General features: G+C 42.2%; 2 protein-coding genes across 8 annotated transcripts in view; one reads left to right on the top strand and one right to left on the bottom strand.

Annotated features, from left to right (window-relative positions):
- Positions 1-3,192, top strand: part of CAPN3 (calpain 3) — a 50,744-nt gene extending 47,552 nt beyond the window's left edge. For 6 of the 7 annotated variants that reach the window (XM_045539494.1, XM_045539505.1, XM_045539509.1 and 3 more), the window contains 8 exons: positions 142-219; positions 615-672; positions 758-822; positions 1,291-1,359; positions 1,451-1,529; positions 1,754-1,870; positions 2,172-2,230; positions 2,609-3,192. In XM_045539494.1, the coding sequence (XP_045395450.1) occupies positions 142-219; positions 615-672; positions 758-822; positions 1,291-1,359; positions 1,451-1,529; positions 1,754-1,870; positions 2,172-2,230; positions 2,609-2,635 (552 nt within the window). In that variant the 3' untranslated portion in view covers positions 2,636-3,192. Of the gene's footprint in view, positions 1-141; positions 220-614; positions 673-757; positions 823-1,270; positions 1,360-1,450; positions 1,530-1,753; positions 1,871-2,171; positions 2,231-2,608 lie in introns of those variants that run through there. The other variant, XM_045539532.1, reaches the window with a different exon arrangement.
- Positions 3,193-3,721: 529 nt separating this feature from the next.
- The window catches only part of ZNF106 (zinc finger protein 106), a 65,799-nt gene continuing 50,104 nt past the window's right edge, over positions 3,722-19,416 (bottom strand). The window contains exons 15-22 of the mRNA XM_045539437.1: positions 16,350-16,466; positions 13,400-13,591; positions 12,881-12,943; positions 12,065-12,184; positions 11,475-11,546; positions 10,605-10,676; positions 8,041-8,187; positions 3,722-7,595 (exon numbers count right to left, since the gene is read on the bottom strand). Of these exons, the coding sequence (XP_045395393.1) occupies positions 7,539-7,595; positions 8,041-8,187; positions 10,605-10,676; positions 11,475-11,546; positions 12,065-12,184; positions 12,881-12,943; positions 13,400-13,591; positions 16,350-16,466 (840 nt within the window). The 3' untranslated portion in view covers positions 3,722-7,538. The remainder of the gene's footprint in view (positions 7,596-8,040; positions 8,188-10,604; positions 10,677-11,474; positions 11,547-12,064; positions 12,185-12,880; positions 12,944-13,399; positions 13,592-16,349; positions 16,467-19,416) is intronic.

Consider the following 19,416-nt stretch of genomic DNA (forward strand, 5'->3'; position numbering starts at 1 on the left):
AGCATCTGCCCCACCCTCAGCTCCTGCTTCCACCTGTGGCTGTTTTAGGCCGTTGGCTCCTTTGGCCCAGAAGGAGCTTTCCCCACGGGTCTGCCCATCTCCCCTGTTCCTGCGAACCAGTTCTCCTTTGTGCTTCCACAGCCACGGCCTGGCAACACTGACCAGGAAAGTGAGGAACAGCAGCAATTTCGGAACATTTTCAAGCAGATAGCAGGCGACGTGAGTACCTCCGGCCCTAGCACTCGCGCCAGTGCCTGCTCCTCTCCTGGATTTACTGCTCAAATTACCAGTTATTTCATTATTGTTCAGTAGTGGCCATTTGGATTTCGGTGGAACTGGAGGATATATTCTGTAGCACACAAATCCATAAGTCCTTGAGTTTGGGACGGCCACATCCACTAGGTGGCCCAGAGGGCTTTTTCCTCTGAGCTGCCCACTGCAGTGTAGACAGCGAGGGTGCAGTCTCTGGCCCCGTCTTCCCCAGAAAAGCCCCAGTGTCCCAGGACAGAACACGCCGACAGGGATCTTACAAGCATAGACAGCTGGGAGCAAAGCCTCTGCCCCGTCAGCTGCTGTACTCTTGAACCATGACTCTCTCCTTCCTTCCTACTCAGGACATGGAGATCTGTGCAGATGAGCTCAAGAATGTCCTTAACACAGTTGTGAACAAACGTGAGCGGCTCAAACGAGATGCTGGGGATGGGCAGGGGGGTCTAGTTGCCTGAAAGCAGCTCCTCACTCTCCTGCATCCTCCCAGATAAGGACCTGAAGTCACGAGGATTCACACTGGAGTCCTGCCGTAGCATGATCGCCCTCATGGATGTATCCTTCCTGCCGCCCTTCCCGACCCTCTGTCATCAGCCCACCGAGCCAGGGCAAAAATAAGGGGTGCCCAGTCAGGCAGAGGACCCAACTTTGTGCCCAAGGGAAGACTTAAGGAGATACTGATTCAAAACATCTTGCGTGCTTGTCTGAGAGCGGTTATTGTTAGAGGCAGAAGGGAAGGACATTGGGTTGTCACTGGCCCCTAACCCCTGTGCTCACCTCAGGCCTGGGATCCTGCCCAAGCAAAAGTGGTCCTTAGGAGACAGGCTCCTGGGGTAGAAAGTAGGCGTCATCTTTGGCTGGTGTAAGAGTAGAGGGGAGGGCTGAATACCAGGACAGGGCAGTGGGAAGGAGAGCCCAGGCAGAGGCTTCCTATGGGGCCACCTTCCCGAGTCCCCCAGACAGCCCCTTCTAATCCAGGGAGAGCTTGCTATGTGCCTTGTGGCCCTGACCTCCCTCCTCCAGACAGACGGCTCTGGGAGGCTGAACCTACAAGAGTTCCATCACCTCTGGAGGAAGATTAAGGCTTGGCAGGTGGGAAGAGAATGAAGTGTGAGGAAAGAAAGGGATTGGTGCAGAGATTCATTCAGTGTGTGACCTCTGTCCTCACATTTTCTATTGCCAGAAAATTTTCAAACACTATGACACAGACCAATCTGGCACCATTAACAGCTATGAGATGCGGAACGCAGTCAATGATGCAGGTGCTGGGGAGGAAGGGGCTGGCAGGGGTGTGGACTGGAGCTAGTGGAAGCAGGAATGGGAGGGGGGCTAGGCTACCAGGACCCCCCCAGACAAGGGAGAGGGAAAGGGTTTCTCATTTTCCTTTCTCAGGTCACAGAGTGGCCAAGAGGCAGGGAAAATAGAATGCAGGCCTAAGGACTCCAACTCCTCTTCCTCTGCTAACATCCCTCCCCCCACCCCATAGGATTCCACCTCAACAGCCAGCTCTACGACATCATTACCATGCGGTACGCGGACAGGCACATGAACATCGACTTCGACAGTTTCATCTGCTGCTTCATCAGGCTGGAGGGCATGTTCAGTGAGTGGCGACTGCCCTTCTGCTCTCAGAGCCCTTCCAGCCCCCTCCCACAGGGACAGCTGTGGCAGTAGAAATCTCAGCCCGGTAACCTTCCAGTCCACTCCATCCAGGCTGAACAAAGGCCAACGCCCTCATTAGGCCCAGAGTAGGATGGCGAAGGGAGGGTTACTGGTGATGCTCTGCCTGCAGATATTTGGGCTAAAGGACAGCACTCAGCATGTGGTTCTCTTAAGAATAGTCACGGTAGTGAAGGCAGAGCGAGCCTGTAACTGGCCCCTGGCCTGTGCGTTCTTCCACACAGGAGCTTTCAATGCCTTTGACAAGGACGGAGACGGTATCATCAAACTCAATGTTCTAGAGGTAAAGCCTAAGAGATGCGGCACATTCCCCTGCATCTTACGATTCAAGGTGGAGTGGTCCACTCCTCAATGGTGGTGGAGGGATGGGATAGGAATGGACCACGAGGAAGAGAAGATTAGCCAGGAATGTGGCTCACAGGGCAGATGTATTTGAAGCCAAAAGGGGCCTCAGCTCCCAAAATCAGTTTATACTGGAAAATATGTACCTTCCTAGGGAAAATCTGGGAGAAAAGATGCAGTAAACCACTGCTTCTTTGAAAGTCTTCCCAGTGGGTCTGGCATACTGGGACTGTTCTCTTTCTCCCTGCCCCATAAGATCCCTAGGGTTGGCGTCTTTTTTTTCCTGTCTACATGCTAATCCTGGGACCTCCTCTTTCAGTGGCTGCAGCTCACCATGTACGCCTGAACCAGGCTGGCCTTGTCCAAAGCCACGCAGGATCACTCAAGATTTCAAGTTCACCCAGTATAGCGAGAGCCACTTACCTCAAAGGACCCAGCAGCCGCTCCCCAGCAGGCCTCCAGGCACCTTGTTGGTCTTGTTCCTCCTACCCTTGACTCCCTGCTTGCCCTTGATCGGTCATGCACAGCCTGTCCCTTTAGTAAAGCCATAAGGTAGGGAGAACAACACTGTCCCTTCGCCATGTGAAGGACAGTATCTGCCTCAGCTAGTTCTAGCCCAAGAGGTTTGGGCTGATCTGAAGCAAATGCTTCCCCCTTACCCTGCTCTAGGCTGTTGGCAGAAGCATTTGCCTTCCTTGTGCTGGAAACCTCCATCACCTTTACGTTCTCCCACCCCTCAACAGTAACCAAACCAGCACTTGGTCTGCCTGGTTGTTTTAGGAGAGGCCTGCTCTGGGTGAACTAACTCAGTGGAATAGGGCTGGATACTTTGGGTTGTCTGACTTGTAAGTCTGATCACATTCTGAAAAAAATGGATCTAAATAAAGGCATGTGTATGGGTCATTCCATTGTGTTTTGATTTCTCACATTTAGGTATCAGCCATACAGGGCTGAATGGCTCCTAAGCATACACTCACCTATCACCTATAGGAAGCCTAGTCTGAGAAGAGAACAATGGAAAACACACACAAAAACAAAACCTCCGAATCCATCTTTAATCATGCCTATTGCTATTTATTGAGCATAGGAATCACTCAGATCCTTTCCAAAATATAAAAGGAAGAAAGGGGAATAGCTGTTGGTGTATAGAACGTCAAGAATAAATGGGTCTCCTAGAACTGGAGGGACCAGTTACCTGAATGTAATGGAAGAGAGATGTAGGTTTTAATCCTGGCTCCTCCACCCACTAACTGACCTGTCGTATGACCTTGGACAAATTCTAGATTGTGGCTGTCTGCCAAACTTGTCTGGACCATGGTCTGTAGCACATCTAGAAACATCCGGTGTTTCCCAATTTCCTTCTTGCTCTCTAGGCCAACATGGGAAGGAAAGGGTTGACTATGAATATGAAGACAAGGTAACAAAAGTAAAGTCAGTTAGTAAAAGTACTTTATTTTCCTCTTTTATTTGCTTTATATCTTGCTTTACCAAGTTATGAAGTTCACAGCTTTATACCAAAATGTAAGAAGGCTATTTGCTTATAAACATTTTTGCAGTCAAGTGTCATCTGACTTCATTCTTCTAATCCATATTCAATATAAAAAAAAAAATTCAGAAACCAAGGGTGCTGGGGCAGCTCTAGGGCATACGTTTCTCTTTAACAGGAGAAAGGTCTTCAACAGCCTTTCCTCCTTGACCTCCTCCTCCCCCAATTTATTTGGGTTACCACCTTGAAGTCGGATCAAATCTGGGAAACTTCAGTCACCATGTGACCCAGTGGGCCACATACTTGGGGCTGGAGGTGAGGAAGTTGGAAGTTACTGTCTGATAAGCAGTAAGTTTGGTTTATGTCAGCATTTCACACCCACTGGCACATGGAACTCAGTATATCCCAAATCACCTCCACTACAGCTTCTATTGCTATCCATCAGACCACTTCTCTTAAACCCTGAGGATCCTGATGATTTGGGGCAGGGATAAAACCACTATTTTATAAATGTGGCAGGCATGGCCTTCATAATAATTCTAGGAGCTCTCCTTTCGGAACAAAATTTATAAGTAAGCATATATAAATTGTAGTTAGTTGAGCAAACCAGAGAGTACATGCTGTTCAAATCCCACTTCACAATATACTTCAATCTCCCCTCCAATGAATTCTCTTCCATAAAATACACCAGACCACTCCACTAAGTGTATACCTACTCCCACCAAATCATCCACATATCTAGTCACTAAAGTTGTCCATTGTATAATCTACCAAAAACAGATAAAACAAAATCTTTGTTAGGCAGATAATCACTTACACAGTAATAATATTGCCTATAAATTATAGGTAGATCAGGACCTAAAACACTCAACTGCTAACCCGTTGAGGGAAAAAAATGTTTCCCTTAAAGCAGGAGTATAGTAGTAAGTAATGACTTCCTCTCAAATTTAAGTAACATCAGGTCAAAATCATTCTTTGCTCTTTGACATCTGTTTGCATTCTATTTAATTGCTTTATAACTGAGTAGAGGAACGTGCCAAAATATATTTTGAACCTAATTAACTTTCACGTAAAACATGAAGTGACTGATATTTTATCAGAACTGCCATTAAAACAGGAGCATATGCACACAGAAGGATTTATACTGTGGTTTCCTTGGCTTTGGGCCATTAGAATAGGCACAAGCAATTAAAAATAACATTCTAAAAATGGCCTCCAACAACTTATAAGAAACGAGTCGGGTTTTGTCAGGTCATTTAACGGTTTCCTTTCTTCATTAGGCCACTAAATACCAGAGTCAACACAGACCCCTGAGTCACAGCTCTTCTCTGAGAGGACACAGAGGGCTATAATCAGTCACGATGTCGTGGAAAGCTTAACAAATAGCCACAATTCTGCATAACTCTGAAGACACTTAAAAGTAATAACACACAACCATAAGCAGCCAAGATGCTCATGGTCTCTTCATTTCTCAATAGAGGGCTAGGATGGTTCACTCTGAATAACACACTAACTTGGTGTTAAAAGAATTTTACATGTTCTTGAAACAGACATTATTGCCACTGCTTCAGAAAGAAAACTTCAATGAAATGAAGAAAAACACTGCAAGTACAAGTACCCACGCATACACACACATACAAAAGAGCTTCCACACATGCACACAGAGAGGCAGATATAGGCACACGATTCTACCAAAGCTAAACCCAAATCACAGTTCTTACTGATTCTGTCAGTCTTTAGTACTCTCAGAAGTTTCCAATTGCCCAACACCTCACATACCCTTTTCCTGCTCTACCAAGGCTCCACCACTCTCATCTTTTCGGACATATCCCCAGGCAGGGCAGGGGGGCACCTGTGCCCCAGAGCATTCAAGGTTTTCCTAGCGCACTGCCCAGCCATGTGGAAATGCGGCTTCACTACAGCCCAGAGAAAAATGCCAGTTTTGGCAATAAATCCAAACGTACTTTCCTGGGATATCACCATTCCCAAACTCACAAAACAGCTTGGCTTCTCTGGTCACCCTTACAGGAAATGGGGTTGAGAGATGGGGAAAGCTTCCTAATCTCATACAGAAACAGCATAAATACACTTTATTCAATAGGACCTTCTCTTAAGCATCATGCAAATCTCAACAGTGTAATTAATAAAAAAGTTCTCCCACTCACAAGGACAGAAGTAAATAGCTTGTGAGGCAACTCATTATCTAGTAGTGGCTCCTTGATTAGTTCTTAACATGTTTTGGATCAAGTAAGAACCACCAGAGCCTTTCCTGGAGAAAGGAACATACATTTAGTCTTGTGTACAATTTCAGGGGGTTCACAGACCCTCTCAAAGCCTGTCCATGAATTCACAGTGACGTTTCCCTGCCCTAGAGCCCGAGGGGAGACATGTGAGCAGACGCGTGGACTGACAGGGGTGGGGATAAACCTGGTAGCACCATGTCCCAAAGCTTGGCATGTGGCACTTGGCTCCTCCCCGTTCTCTCTGAAGAATCTGAGTTTTGAGGATCCAGAAACAAAAGGCTGGAAAGCAACAATTCTATAGCTTTACTGACAAGAGTCCAGAGAAAACCCAAAACAAAGCAGCCCCCCTAGGGCTTCGTTACTTTGGCTGTTCTCAATGGACAGGTAGAGTCTTTCCCTTCACCATGCTCCACTCCTCTCTCCTAGCTAGCAGAGAAGTGAAGGCAAAGACACTGTTTTCAGAAATAAGTCTCCAGGAAGCCTGCTTGAGGCCCTAAAAACTGTATTCAGATGCTTACTCTAACCTTCCACCCCACCCCCGCCTTGGGGGCTGCACCCTGTGAGCCCAGAGGATACTGACGGCTGCCACCAGTCTAGGCACAGCCAGACAGTGGGAGAGATGGAGGCTGGCAACAGAGCAAATCAAAAGGGTTCAAAACCCACATCAGGCTTGGAGAGTCAGAAACTGGAAAGGAAAACTTGGTAACCTCCAGTTCAAACAGCCTGACGGCATCTGCAGCAGTGAATGCCCAGGTCTGACAGCAACATCTGAAGGTAGATATTCAGCTGACGCGCTGCCTTAGCCTGAGCATTGCACCAAAACTCGCACAGAGAGGTTTCCTAGGAAGTGGTATCTCTAAGGACTTGGCATTATGTGATTTGCTTTCTGAATTTCTAAAATACAGGCAGCACAGCAGCCATGCTAGCTGTCTCTGAAAAATCTACCGTGTGTCCTTTAGCATTTAACGCCAGCTCTGTCCATCTACAAAGCAGGAGAATAGTGAAACACACTGCACATAATTATTAGGAAAGGAAACTATTTGCTTCCAATTTAAATGCCCCACTATTAGAACTGGAGAAATTAAAACTGATCCTGAAAATCTAGCATTTGAACTTATACTTAAAAGCCTAACTACAGGTTTAAACCATCATAAGAACATAAACTAAAAATAATAAACTGAAATCAATACAATATGTGTATGATTAGGGTCAAACTGAGTAACCAATTAAGATCTGTATCGTTAATAAACATCTGAGAACACTAGTAGCATAAATCACTCTATGTCATATTGTCTCAGCAGAGTATGGTTCCTTAAAATCTGTTTAAAACCTCCAGCAAGAACTTAAAAGTGTAACTTATCATCCCATAGAGCTGCCCAGACTTATGCTAGTGGTAAGCCTGGCTAATAACCACTTTTTCCTTCCCTGCTACACGAGGGAAGAGAGGAGAATGGCCTGTGTGAACGGCCGATGTGAAAATAGTTCAACTAACGACTTCCCAACATGGGAGGCAAAAAACTTCATGAATCAATTTTGCTGTCATCTTCAGCGTGTCGTTCAATGTGTCCCGCAGCATCCTGGGAATAAAGGGGAAAGGGCCCGTGTGAGAAAAGGTGGTAGCAGAACAGGAGAAAGTCAAAGTTAAGGAAAGCTGTATGGGTACACTGTATCTAGGATCCAACACATGAAAGGCAGGAGCCAGCACTTAGCTAATTTACAGGAAACTCTGCATTTAAATGAGTTGTTGTCTTAGCACAAGAGCACTGTAATAAGCCTCTGGGTTCAGTTACTGGATTTGAAACATCTGAAAACATTCTCGTTAGGCTCTTTCCAAAAAACTACCGAATTCTTCATTCGAAGCCTTATTAAGCCATCCCCCAAATCTCATTGAATGAAAAGAAAAATCCCTCGGCTCTCCCTATTTATTCCAATTCTGAACACTTCAATAAAATGAAACAGGTTTGCTGGCCCTTGCTCTGAGCAGTCTACTGAATCCCAGGTTAACAAGTCCGACTCATATACCTGTTTGGATCCTTTCCTAGCAGTGAAAAAAGCATCACAGTTCTTCCAGCGACACTTCAGAGTTTGAAAGTTTGGATTAGTGTGGTCAGTCAGCAGATGTTGTTTTAAATGATCTACAACACCAAATATCAGAGAGCAGCCATGCCACTGGAAAGAAAGAGAATAAGGAGCCTTGGTTAAAAAGAGTGCAGTAAACATGCCATCAGAACTTGTGGTTTGAGACCAGCCTGGGCAACATAGCAAGACCCCATCTTTACAAAATAAATAAATAAATAAATAAGCCACATATGGTGGTGCGTGCCTACAGTCCTAGCTACTTGGGAGACTGAGGCAGGAAGATTGCTTGAGCCCAGGAGTTTGAAGCTGTAGTGAGCTATGATCACACCATTGCACTCTCCAGCCTGGGCGACCCTGTCTGAAAACAAACAAACAAATAAAAAAGAAAACACCTCCCCCCAACTTATATGCCGTAAGTACTGTGGAACCAAAAGCCCTTTATTTTTAAATTTATTCTTCGCTAGAAATATAACAAAAGCCAGAGGCAACCAAATTAATTATCAATATAATGAGGAACCTGGAAAAGACAAAAAGTCTTTTGAAACTTTGGTATTTTAAGAAGGCAAAACTAAGGGTAACCATTGTATCTTGTTAGATAAAAGGTTAACAAATATTTATAAATGAATTACAATAAAATTCAGTTTAAATCATATTCTTTATCTTGCCATCATAAAATTGAGTTTCCATCTAAGTCCACTTATTATAAAAGTCAAAGAGCTTTCCACTAACACTAAAAGGGTTATTTTGAACAATTCTAAGAACTATTGAATTATAACCTTGAAAAAGAAAATTACATTTGTGGAAATATTTGTTATAGAAAACTGTGTTTTCTACTCACAACCTTTTTAAACCATAACTTTATTTATAAATGTGGCTCAAATACATTTTTTTTTGGCAGGTTCCACATTTTCAGGTAAAATTCACATATTAGTCAGGAAGCACACAGACTCTTTGTCTTGGCTTTCCCCTACATGCTTGTTCATAATGAACCTTGTGGTTCTAATTCTACCGTGTTCACTTATAAAAAGTAATGCAAATTCAAGTTCTTCCTCTGTCAGTGATATCCCATCCCACTACCTAGAAAGCCAGAGGGTATTTTCCCCATTTCTCTAAATAGACTAACTCTCCCTTTGTGTGTCCCGAAGTACCATAGGTGCCCTTCCCTTGCGGTTTCACTTTCTGTAGTTTTCAGTTACCCCGTGGGTCAACTGCTATCCAAAAATATTAAATGGAAAATTCCAGAAATAAACAATTCATAAGTTTTAAATTGCACGCTATTCTGAGTAGTGTGATGAAATCTTACATTGCCCCACTCTGTCCTGGCCCAGATGCGAATCGTCCCTTTGTCTAGCATATATCCACACTGCATACACTGCCCACCTGTTAATCACTTGGTAGCTGTCTTGATTATCAGATCAAAAAAACATAGTATAGGTAGAGGTTTTGTACCATCTGTGGTTTCAGGCATCCACTGGGGATCTTGGAACACATCCCACTTGGATGGAGGGGCTGCTGTACTAGATTTTGCCTTCACTAAGAAAACTAAAAAGTAAAGATAGGAGCCAGGTACAATGGCTCATGCCTGTAGTCCCAGCTACTTAGGAGGCTGAGGTAGGAAGATCCCTTGAGCCCAGAAGTTCAAGATCAGCCTGGGCAACATAGAAAAATCCCATCTCAAAAATAAATAATAATAAAAATAAATAAATAAAAAGCAAAGATAGTCATGTGTAAAAAGTTGCAAAGTATTTAGGCTGCAGACAAGCCAAAAATCAATTTAAAAATGGAGAGTGTCAAGTTCATTCCATCAGTGCTGAAAAGGGTGTTAGTGTTTGGGGGAAAAGAAATTCAGTGCCATAAAGTTTTCTTTGGTCTACCAATTTTAGAGCTGATGGAAAAAAAAATTAAGGCTCATAAGGAACAATGTGAAAGTTTCTAGGGCTACTCATCAGCCCCTACCGCAAAATAAAAGTCATACAACTTAGCCTGGTAAACTGAAGTTTAGAACTTCAAAACTACAAATTTTTTGTTTATTCCTCAAAAACCAGGGAGGACACAAACCAAACCCTTGATACTTACAATCCCTGAGGAGCGGGGGTAGTAGAGAGGATAGGTCACAAAAATAAGCACTTGTACCTTTTATTTCATATACTTCTGTAGTGTTGATTATTTCTGTAAGCATGTACTGATTTTACAGTAAAACAAAACAAAAACTACCTTGGAGACAACCTCTGAGTAGATAATATTTAAATATACCTCACAGCTAATCTTAACATAGACTTTTCATTAAAGTATACAAATATTTTCCGTATAGTTTTAAAAAAATAGGCTTCTTAATGCTTAGGGCTATTAGTTAAAAAAAAAAATTAAAAAATAAGGTTCCTAGAGTAGAAGGCATAAAGTAGATGCTCAAATATAAAAATACTAAACTAATGATAATGAAGATTTATAAATTAGCCTAGGGTTAAGCAACTCCTAAGTCTGGTGACAAGAACAGCTTCCCTCCTTACCCAACAGCGGTAATTCTGCATCAGATTCAGCCTCACAGCCTGAATACTGCCATCATAACATCCAGTGTAAATCTGGAGAAAGAGAAGTTTAGAATATTAGACCAAAACAGACATACACAAAAACCATAAAATACCCTCAAAACAAGAGTTAAAAGCTACTTGTAGCAGCTATCGTGAGAAAATACAAACCTAAGCCAAAACCAGCTCCAGAGCACTAGAATGAGAGTATTTTCTTGATCTTCTGGCCTAGGCACTTTGAAATTGTGCTCCCTGAGAGCCACTCTTGGGACGTGGCAGAGAGCAGGAGCGGTAGGGTTCAGGGTACCCACTTAACTGGTGTGGCTCTGGTTTCTATCAGGTGCTGTACATTAGGCAGGCACCTGTATTGCATTGGAAGAAAGGGTTCTACTAGAGTTTAAAAAACATCCATTCTGGTTCAACCTCATAATTTAAAAATAAAATAAACCAAGGCTTGGCAGGGTTAAATGAGTTAGCTTCTACTTTTAGATCTGTTATAACTATGCCACTCTGGCCAAATCTCCTGACTCCACCCCAACGTTCTGTTCGGATCATGTCTCTGGAAAAAGCACCGCTCACCTTTCAGAAGCATCTTAAATTTACTACCTATTTGATGGTGGTATTAGATTTTTATTGTGATTATTTTAGCTATTAATAGAAAACAGAATAGTCAACATTGTCCCTGGGTTAATTCTCACTATTATTATGTCAAGAGATAGAAAGGTATTTAATAATGAGGTATATCAGAAACAGGTGTCACTTTTGGAAGTGATAAGTGGTAATTTTTCAGTACGTAGAATTTTTAATAAACACATTCAAAGGCAAATACCTGACATGACAAATAATACTCACCATACTTTTATGGATGGTCATACACATAATCATGTCTTTGTGTCCTCCATAAACTTGCAATCGATCATGAGACTTAGGCAAAATGAAAAAAAAAAAAGAGAGAGAGAATTAAGGTTATTTATACCTTATCTTTAATAAGCACAATCCCCAAAGTTCTTTGGTAAATTTAAAACTAGGCCTGAGCCACTCAGTTGAAGCACTAGTAGCATTCTAACAGAAATACAATCTAACAGCAGTCTATTAAGACCCACTCTTCAAGGGGGAGCTGGTAATTAGAAAATAAAACCAATTTCTTTAGTATCAAACTTCAAGTCTCAAACTTGAAGGTGCATACAAGGAGAACTAAAGAGACTGGAGTTGCTCTCCAGAAACCACTTAAGTTTTGATGCCCGTGAGCCAGACCAAATATCTCAGGGCAGTGTTTCTGCGAGCACAGTCCATGGGCCAGCTGTTCCATAATTATCTAGAGTGCTTGTGAAAATGCAGATTCCTGGGTTCCACCCCAGCCTCACTGTATCAACAATCAGTACCAAACCTAAATAGACAATCTCCCCAAATCATTGAAGCAAAATATTGGATCTTAATTCTACCTGTAATTCATAGACTCGAACAAATTTATCCAGGCAAGCAGTCACCATCACCTTTCCTAGGATATTCACCACAGTCACTGCATGATTGTGGCCTTTATAGATCCGCACAAGCTCACCAGTCTACATCAGAAGAGAGGTCAGAGTCACTAGGGTGACTTTCAAGATTCCTTCCTACTTACGAGTCTATAATTCTAAGAGGCATAATTCTGAGGCTTCCGTACACACACGTAACTGTACTAATTTGAACAGCTGATGGACTCCCACAAGCATTGTTACCTATACAAAATACATAGGATATATCCTGATGGGGAGAACCTAATGTCACAGAAAGAGAAGGCCACAATTCTATCTGTATATATTCTATAGCCTGCTAAGTACTTTCCCTTTTATCATTTCATTGGATCTAGACAAATCCATCAGGTGGGATGATGCCCAGGTTTACAGACCAGGAACTGAGCTTCAGAGAGCTGCCTTCTACGACCTGGGAGTAGTCTCTCAGTCGTTTTTATTTGTTTTAACTATTAATACATATCGTATCCACTTTATGCAAGCCTCAGCCGCTCAATTTATCTCAAATTTAAATAAGGCATTCAAACTAAACTTGACATAAACTTTGAGTCTGTCCCCTATTAAAAATTTTGTTGAGGTCGGAATTTCTATGTTGTTCTTTATTATCTAAGAGTATATGCACAGGAATTATTATTAATCCTGTCACTAGATAAAGGACTTAATTTAAACTGCAAGAGATCTGAGGAAACCTTCAAACTTTAACCACCATTTTCTTCAAGATTTCTTTGAACGACCAACATAGCTTACATGAATGTTGTGGGCATGGACTGACTGGTCACTGGAGCCACTGAACACAAGGTCATTCACCACCTTAAAGCAAAACATTCAATGAGTCAGATTCTGCACAAGGTTCTCAGTTTCCTCTATTACTTATAACACACACTGGCAAGTTCTAATTTCCATCCCATCCTGAGATGAGCATGAACTAGGTATAAAACAAGTTTCTCAAACAAATTTTCTCAACTGAAACTTATACTCTCCTACCAAGCACTCTGAGGAATTGACAATGTATCACTAGGTTTGTTACCTCTCCGGAATGATTTGCCTAGAAGGGCATTACAGTATACCAATACTGTGTAATATAATACCTTCTTATTGTTTCTCAAATAAAAGTATATCACTTGGCAACCCAGGCATAAAAAAAGGTCTACAATCTCCTTTGCTCTTTCCAAGATCCTGTCCTAAATAACGCATTAGACAACTGGGGGAATGCCATGCAAATCCCTACTATTTGAGACAACTCCTGTTCTCTTACACCATACTTGCCTTCATGCAAAGAATGGTTTTGCTATGGCCCTCCAGAGTTCTGAGGAGCAGTCCGTTCCGGGCATCACGTACACTAATGGTACAGTCATAAGATCCCACAACCAGCAGCTTTCGGGCACCTTCCTGAGCTGTGGCAAGGCAGCTGACTGCCCGAGGGCCATGGCATTCAAAGATCTCGAGTCGTTTGTTGTTCTGGAAAACAAGCCATAACTATATATAAAAGCAACTCAGCTGGCAAACCTCAAAATCAGCTAACCAAAATCACTACCTTTGGTACAAACTCTCGATTCTATTACGTGTACTCAAATTCTCATACCCACTCCATATTCTTGACTTCCCAACCTTTGGCTATTATTCCCACTCCAATCCTCTTTGCTGTGTTCATGACCTCCCCCTCCCTGATCTACTGGGGGCAAACCCATATTATGAACTAATTTGTAACTTGCACCCACACTATCCTGATCCTTATTATAAACTGGTTCTCTTTTTATGCTCTCTTTGACTTCCCTTAAGTTAATGATAATGAAAGATCAATCTTTTTTTCAAACTCCAGTATATTTTCCATGACACAGACCCAGGAACTCTTCTGCTGTTTTTTTTGATATCTAAAATTTGTGTGATCTGTTTGTCATGCTGTTTCCAAAAAGTTCTACTGAGAACTACCTTCACAGACAGTTTCAAGAGTCTCAAATTCTTCCACCTTTTTGTTCTTCTGATGTCTGGTTCTAGGTCATCACATGACATCATTTAGTGAACTGTAGAAGCCTTTATATCAGAGTGGTATGGACACATCCTGAATCCCAAAACATTCTTTTTTTTTTTTTTTTTTTTTGAGACAGAGTCTCACTCTGTTGCCTGGGCTAGAGTGCTATGGCATCAGCCTAGCTCACAGCAACCTCAAACTCTTGGACTCAAGCGATCTTCTGCCTCAGCCTCCCGAGTAGCTGAGACTACAGGCATGCGCCACCATGCCCAGCTAATTTTTTCTATATATTTTAGTTGTCCAGTTAATTTCTTTCTATTTTTTAGTAGAGATGGGGTCTCGCTCTTGCTCAGGCTAATCTCGAACTCCTGATCTCAAGCGATCCTCCCACCTCGGCCTCCTAGAGTGTAAGGATTACAGGCGTGAGCCACCGTGCCCAGCCCCAAAACATTTTTTTACCTCAGATTTTAGACTTGTTTCCCTCATTCCCCCATCAGTCTTGTTAGTAAAGTCTCCCATATCCCCCAAATCTTTAAAAGCACTTTAGGTGCATGCATAGAGGAAAGCTCTGACAAACTAAACAGAAAGCAGCAGCTAGGAATCTACAGAGCTGAGCAATGTTTTCAGTCACCTGAAGTGCTGGGGGACAGACTCATTGGAGTTCAGGACCTAATGGTGGACAGGCCCTGGTAAACAATCCTGGCTTTCTGTCGAGACCCCAGAGGGACTACATTCTCGGAGTATGGGCAAACCAGAAAAAGCCCAGCCCTAACCTTCAAAATTCATGTCTATGCAGAGATTCCCAAATCTCTGTCTCTAGGTCCACCTTTGCCAGGGCTCTTTAACCATTTAAAGAACTCTTCTTCCATTTGAGTTTCTTACCATCATCGTGCCTCAAAGGTCTTGCTCCTAATTTCTATCTACCTCTGATAACATCAATGAATTTCACAAAAGAGAATTAGGTAATTATCAATTTTTATCTCTTAAACTACTTTTAATTTATTCTCTCTTCCCTAATTCCATTGCCGTAATCCAATCTAATCAGGCTGAGGGCACTTGTTTGCATCTAGAATGCAAAAATCTTCATTAATTACCCTTCTGTGGTGTATTCATACCAAGCAGACCTAATAACTTGGCACTTAATTCATGTAGGTGCTAGATTCTTCCAACTTGATTTTTAAGTCTCTTACAGGAAGAAACCATGACCTATCTTATTGCATACCTTATAGTAGTGTCAGCTAGCACGTACCATATGAATGATACTGCAATAGTAAACACCCTAACATACTGTTAGAAAATGACTAGGGGATATGGTGCTACAGCTAATTGGTAACAAAACTATCAATGCCACCTCTTAGATCAGCAGTCCCCAACCTTTTTGGCACCAGGGGCCGGTTTCAAGGAAAATAATTTTTTCTCCAGGGAGGGGTGTGGGGCTGGGGGAAGGTGGAGCTCAGGCGGTGATGCCAGCAATGGGGAGCAGCTGTACATACAGATGAAGCTTCGCTCACTCAGCCCCAGTCCACAGCCTCCATCTAACCTTCACGTCAGCTTCCACTACAAGGCCTTCTAAATGGTTTCCCTGCCTCTGCCAATACCAATCTTTCCCAGTCTCATCAACACCACAGTGACTTTTTCTAAAATGCAAATTGGATCATGTCTCTCATACTTTAAAGCCTACAAGATAGGGTTCAAATACCTTAACAAAGCACTCTGTGTCAGCAAGAACTTCCTAAACCTTATCCTGGGGCCTAGCATTTAAGAGATGTTCCACAAAGCCTGGCTCAACAAATGCATTTATCTTTGGGTTAGGGAAAGAATGAGGCCACATGGGTGTTAAGGCAAACCTCTGACTTAGTTCCCTTTACAGAATGGGCCACCCTCGTGAAACCCTAAATCAGTTCCAAACCACACCAATCTCATACTCAAAGGAATTTAACTTCATTTTTCATGGTGTCATTCTTAAAATGAGATAGACTGGTTTAACCTGTGACTCATTATTTGGCCCCAAATCTTCAGGCTTGGTTTAATTTAGCAGAGTTACATTATGGTTCTGGCACATTGAGTCTAAACAGACAGAACAGAGGATCTTGTTTCACTTACATCAGAAGGTAACAGTTTTTGAGTAGTGACTAATTGTGTTGCTTCCTCACACAAGAAAATAGGAAAATGCCTGCATGCCACTTCTTCCCATACACACTCATATTATTTTAAGAGAAATGCAGCCGCCTTTTCCCAACCACTAACCTTTATGTTGAAGGTGACCACAGTGCCATTTGCCAGGCCAGCATAGAGAATTCGCCATCTACTATGGAGGCAGAGAACCCGGTCTTCCAGCTGTAATTGCTCCACACTCTCTCGGGTCTGACAAAAGCACACAACATCTAATCAGCAGAGGGAAGTGGCAAATGAGATGTGAAAAACAGTTCCTCCTGAAAGCAGAGTTTAAAATGATTCTTGTAAGGAAGAAAATGTGGCATCCTCTATTTTGTAGGGGACTATCTTAGATCTTTTTCCTCCTTGAAATATGAGGCCAAAGACTCCCAACCTATAGGTAATAATGAAAACAAATATACATTCTAATAATGTTATCCATGTTTCTAATTTAGAATGGACAAATTCTTCAAAGGACACTATGAGTTGGGTCTTAGATTCTTAAATTAAGTGGCCAAATATAAAAGATAAAGCTGCATCTGACATCTAAAAAGGAAAATTGGGATTATAGTTGCATATCTGATAAATGCATTAATTAAATATATGCTTTTCTGCAACTAACTCTCTATTTTCTTTTCTTTTTTTTTTTGAGACAGAGTCTCGCCTGTTGCTCTGCTAGAGTGAGTGCCGTGGCATCACCTAGCTCACAGCAACCTCAAACTCCTGGGCTTAAGTGATTCTACTGCCTCAGCCTCCCGAGTAGCTGGGACTACAGGTATGTGCCACCATGCCCGGCTAATATTTTTCTATATATATTTTTAGTTGGCCAGATGATTTCTTTCTATTTTTAGTAGAGACACAGAGTCTTGCTCAGGCTGGTCTCGAACTCCTGACCTGGAGCGATCCACCCGCCTCGGCCTCCCAGAGTGCTAGGATTACAGGCGTGAGCCACCACGCCCAGCCGAACTCTCTATTTTCAATAGCTACCTTCAAACTGGTGCCAGCCTAGCTGGGCCAAAATTACCCACGAAGCTTTTTAAATACACAGAATCCCAAATTCCTACCCCAATCCCAGAGATTCTAATTCAATAGGCTCTAGAATCTGTATTTTTAAAAATTTCCCTAGTAATTCAGATGCACATGTAGGTTTTAAGGAGCACTGTTTGATCTGACCTCCAAGAAATTTCCATGAATTTCCCAGAACTAGATTATAGTAGTAAATCTAATTACATAAAATTGAGAATAGGGCCACTCACATATTAAATGCAAGCTTTGTTGTTTAATTATAGTAATTGACTACAGGCCCAGGTGTAGCTTTTCATGCAGGTTTGGCTACAGATGTTAAAATCAAGATGGTTATAAAGGGGTAGGATGGGACAAGCTGTGGATGTAGGATGAGAAAAGCTGTGGGCTATCAAATCCTTTGATCTCCTCTCCCAACCTTTTGTTTCATACTAAAAAGAATCAGTCTTGGCCGGGCGTGGTGGCTCACGCCTGTAATCCTAGCACTCTGGGAGGCCGAGGCGGATGGATCGCTCAAGGTCAGGAGTTCAAGACCAGCCTGACCAAGAGCCAGACCCTGTCTCTACTAAAAATAGAAAGAAATTATCTGGCCAACTAAAATATATATAGAGGAAAAAAAAAAAATTAGCCGGGCATGGTGGTGCATGCCTGTAGTCCCAGCTACCTGGGAGGCTGAGGCAGTAGGATCGCTTAAACCCAGGAGTTTGAGGTTGCTGTGAGCTAGGCTGACGCCACGGCACTCACTCTAGCCCAGGCAACAAAGCGAGACTCTGTCTCAAAAAAAAAGAATCAGTCTCTTATTCAATTTCCTCCCACAAAATTGCAAACACAAATGCTGCAGATGAAATTGTAGAATACAGAAAAAGACAGTAAATACACCCAAATATTAAGATTCATGTTGTCTCCAGTTAACCCATGTGAGATCCTTTGTAACTTTACAGAGGAAATTAAATACTACACAGTAATAAAAAAGGACAAACTATTGGTATATGCACCAATATAGATGAATTACATCAGCCAGGTGCAGTAAGTAGCTCATACCTATAATCCCAACAATCTGGGAGGCCAAGACTGGAGGATCACTTGCGGCCAAGAGTTCAAGACTAGCCTGAGCAACACGGCAAGACCTTGTCTCTACAAAAAATTTAACAATTAGCCAGATGTGGTGGCATGCACTTGTAATTACAGCTACTCAGGAGGCTGAGGCAAGAGGATCGTTTGAGCCCAAGAGTTTGAGGCTGCAGTGAGCTATGATCGCATCAGTACACTCCAGCCTGGGCGACAGAGCGAGGCCCTGCTTCTAAAAACAATTTTTTAATGGTTATGAAATTTTTTACATTAATGTACAGTTCTACTATGTCAAATACTATGTGTTAGAATCTTAAAAATACTGAAAAATCTTTTTAAATTTTTTGCTAATTTTAAGAGTCAAAATGGCATCGCACTTTTGTTTTAATTTGCATTTACTGACAAAACTATATTATTTTCAAAAGTTATTTGTATTTTCTCTTTTTAAGAAACCGGTTTTTGACTGGTGTAGTGACTCACACCTGTAATCCTAGCACTCTGGGAGGCCGAGGGGCAAGGATTGCTCAAGGTCAGGAGTTCGAGACCAGCCTCAGCAAGAGCAAGACCTTGTATCTATTAAAAATAGAAAGAAATTAGCCAGGCAACTAAAAATAGAAAAAATTAGCTGGGTGCGGTGGCACACGCCTGTAGTCCCAGCTACTCAGGAGGCTGAGGCAGGAGGATTGCTTGAGCCCAGGAGTTTGAGGTTGCTGTAACCTAGGCTGATGCCATGGCACTCTAGCCAAGGCAACAGAGAAACTGTCTCAAAAAAACAAAAAACAAAACAAAAAACCTGTTTCTATCTTATGCCAATGTACGTATAGGGATTTAAAGGTATAAGCTCTTTACAACATATATTAACCCTATTTTTGTCCTATCTTATATTAAAATTATTTTTCTCTATTTTTATGTAAGCCTATTTTTTGCCAAAATATGCTTACAATTTACAGGTTTTCTGAAGTATAATTTCCATATAATAAAATTTATAAAATTCACCTATGTGAAATATACATTTTAATACGTTCTGGTGAAATATACAGTTGTGCAACTACTGCCAATATTAACTTTC

This window comes from Lemur catta, chromosome 1, assembly GCF_020740605.2.
Source record: "Lemur catta isolate mLemCat1 chromosome 1, mLemCat1.pri, whole genome shotgun sequence".
Classification (NCBI taxonomy): Eukaryota; Metazoa; Chordata; class Mammalia; order Primates; family Lemuridae; genus Lemur; species Lemur catta.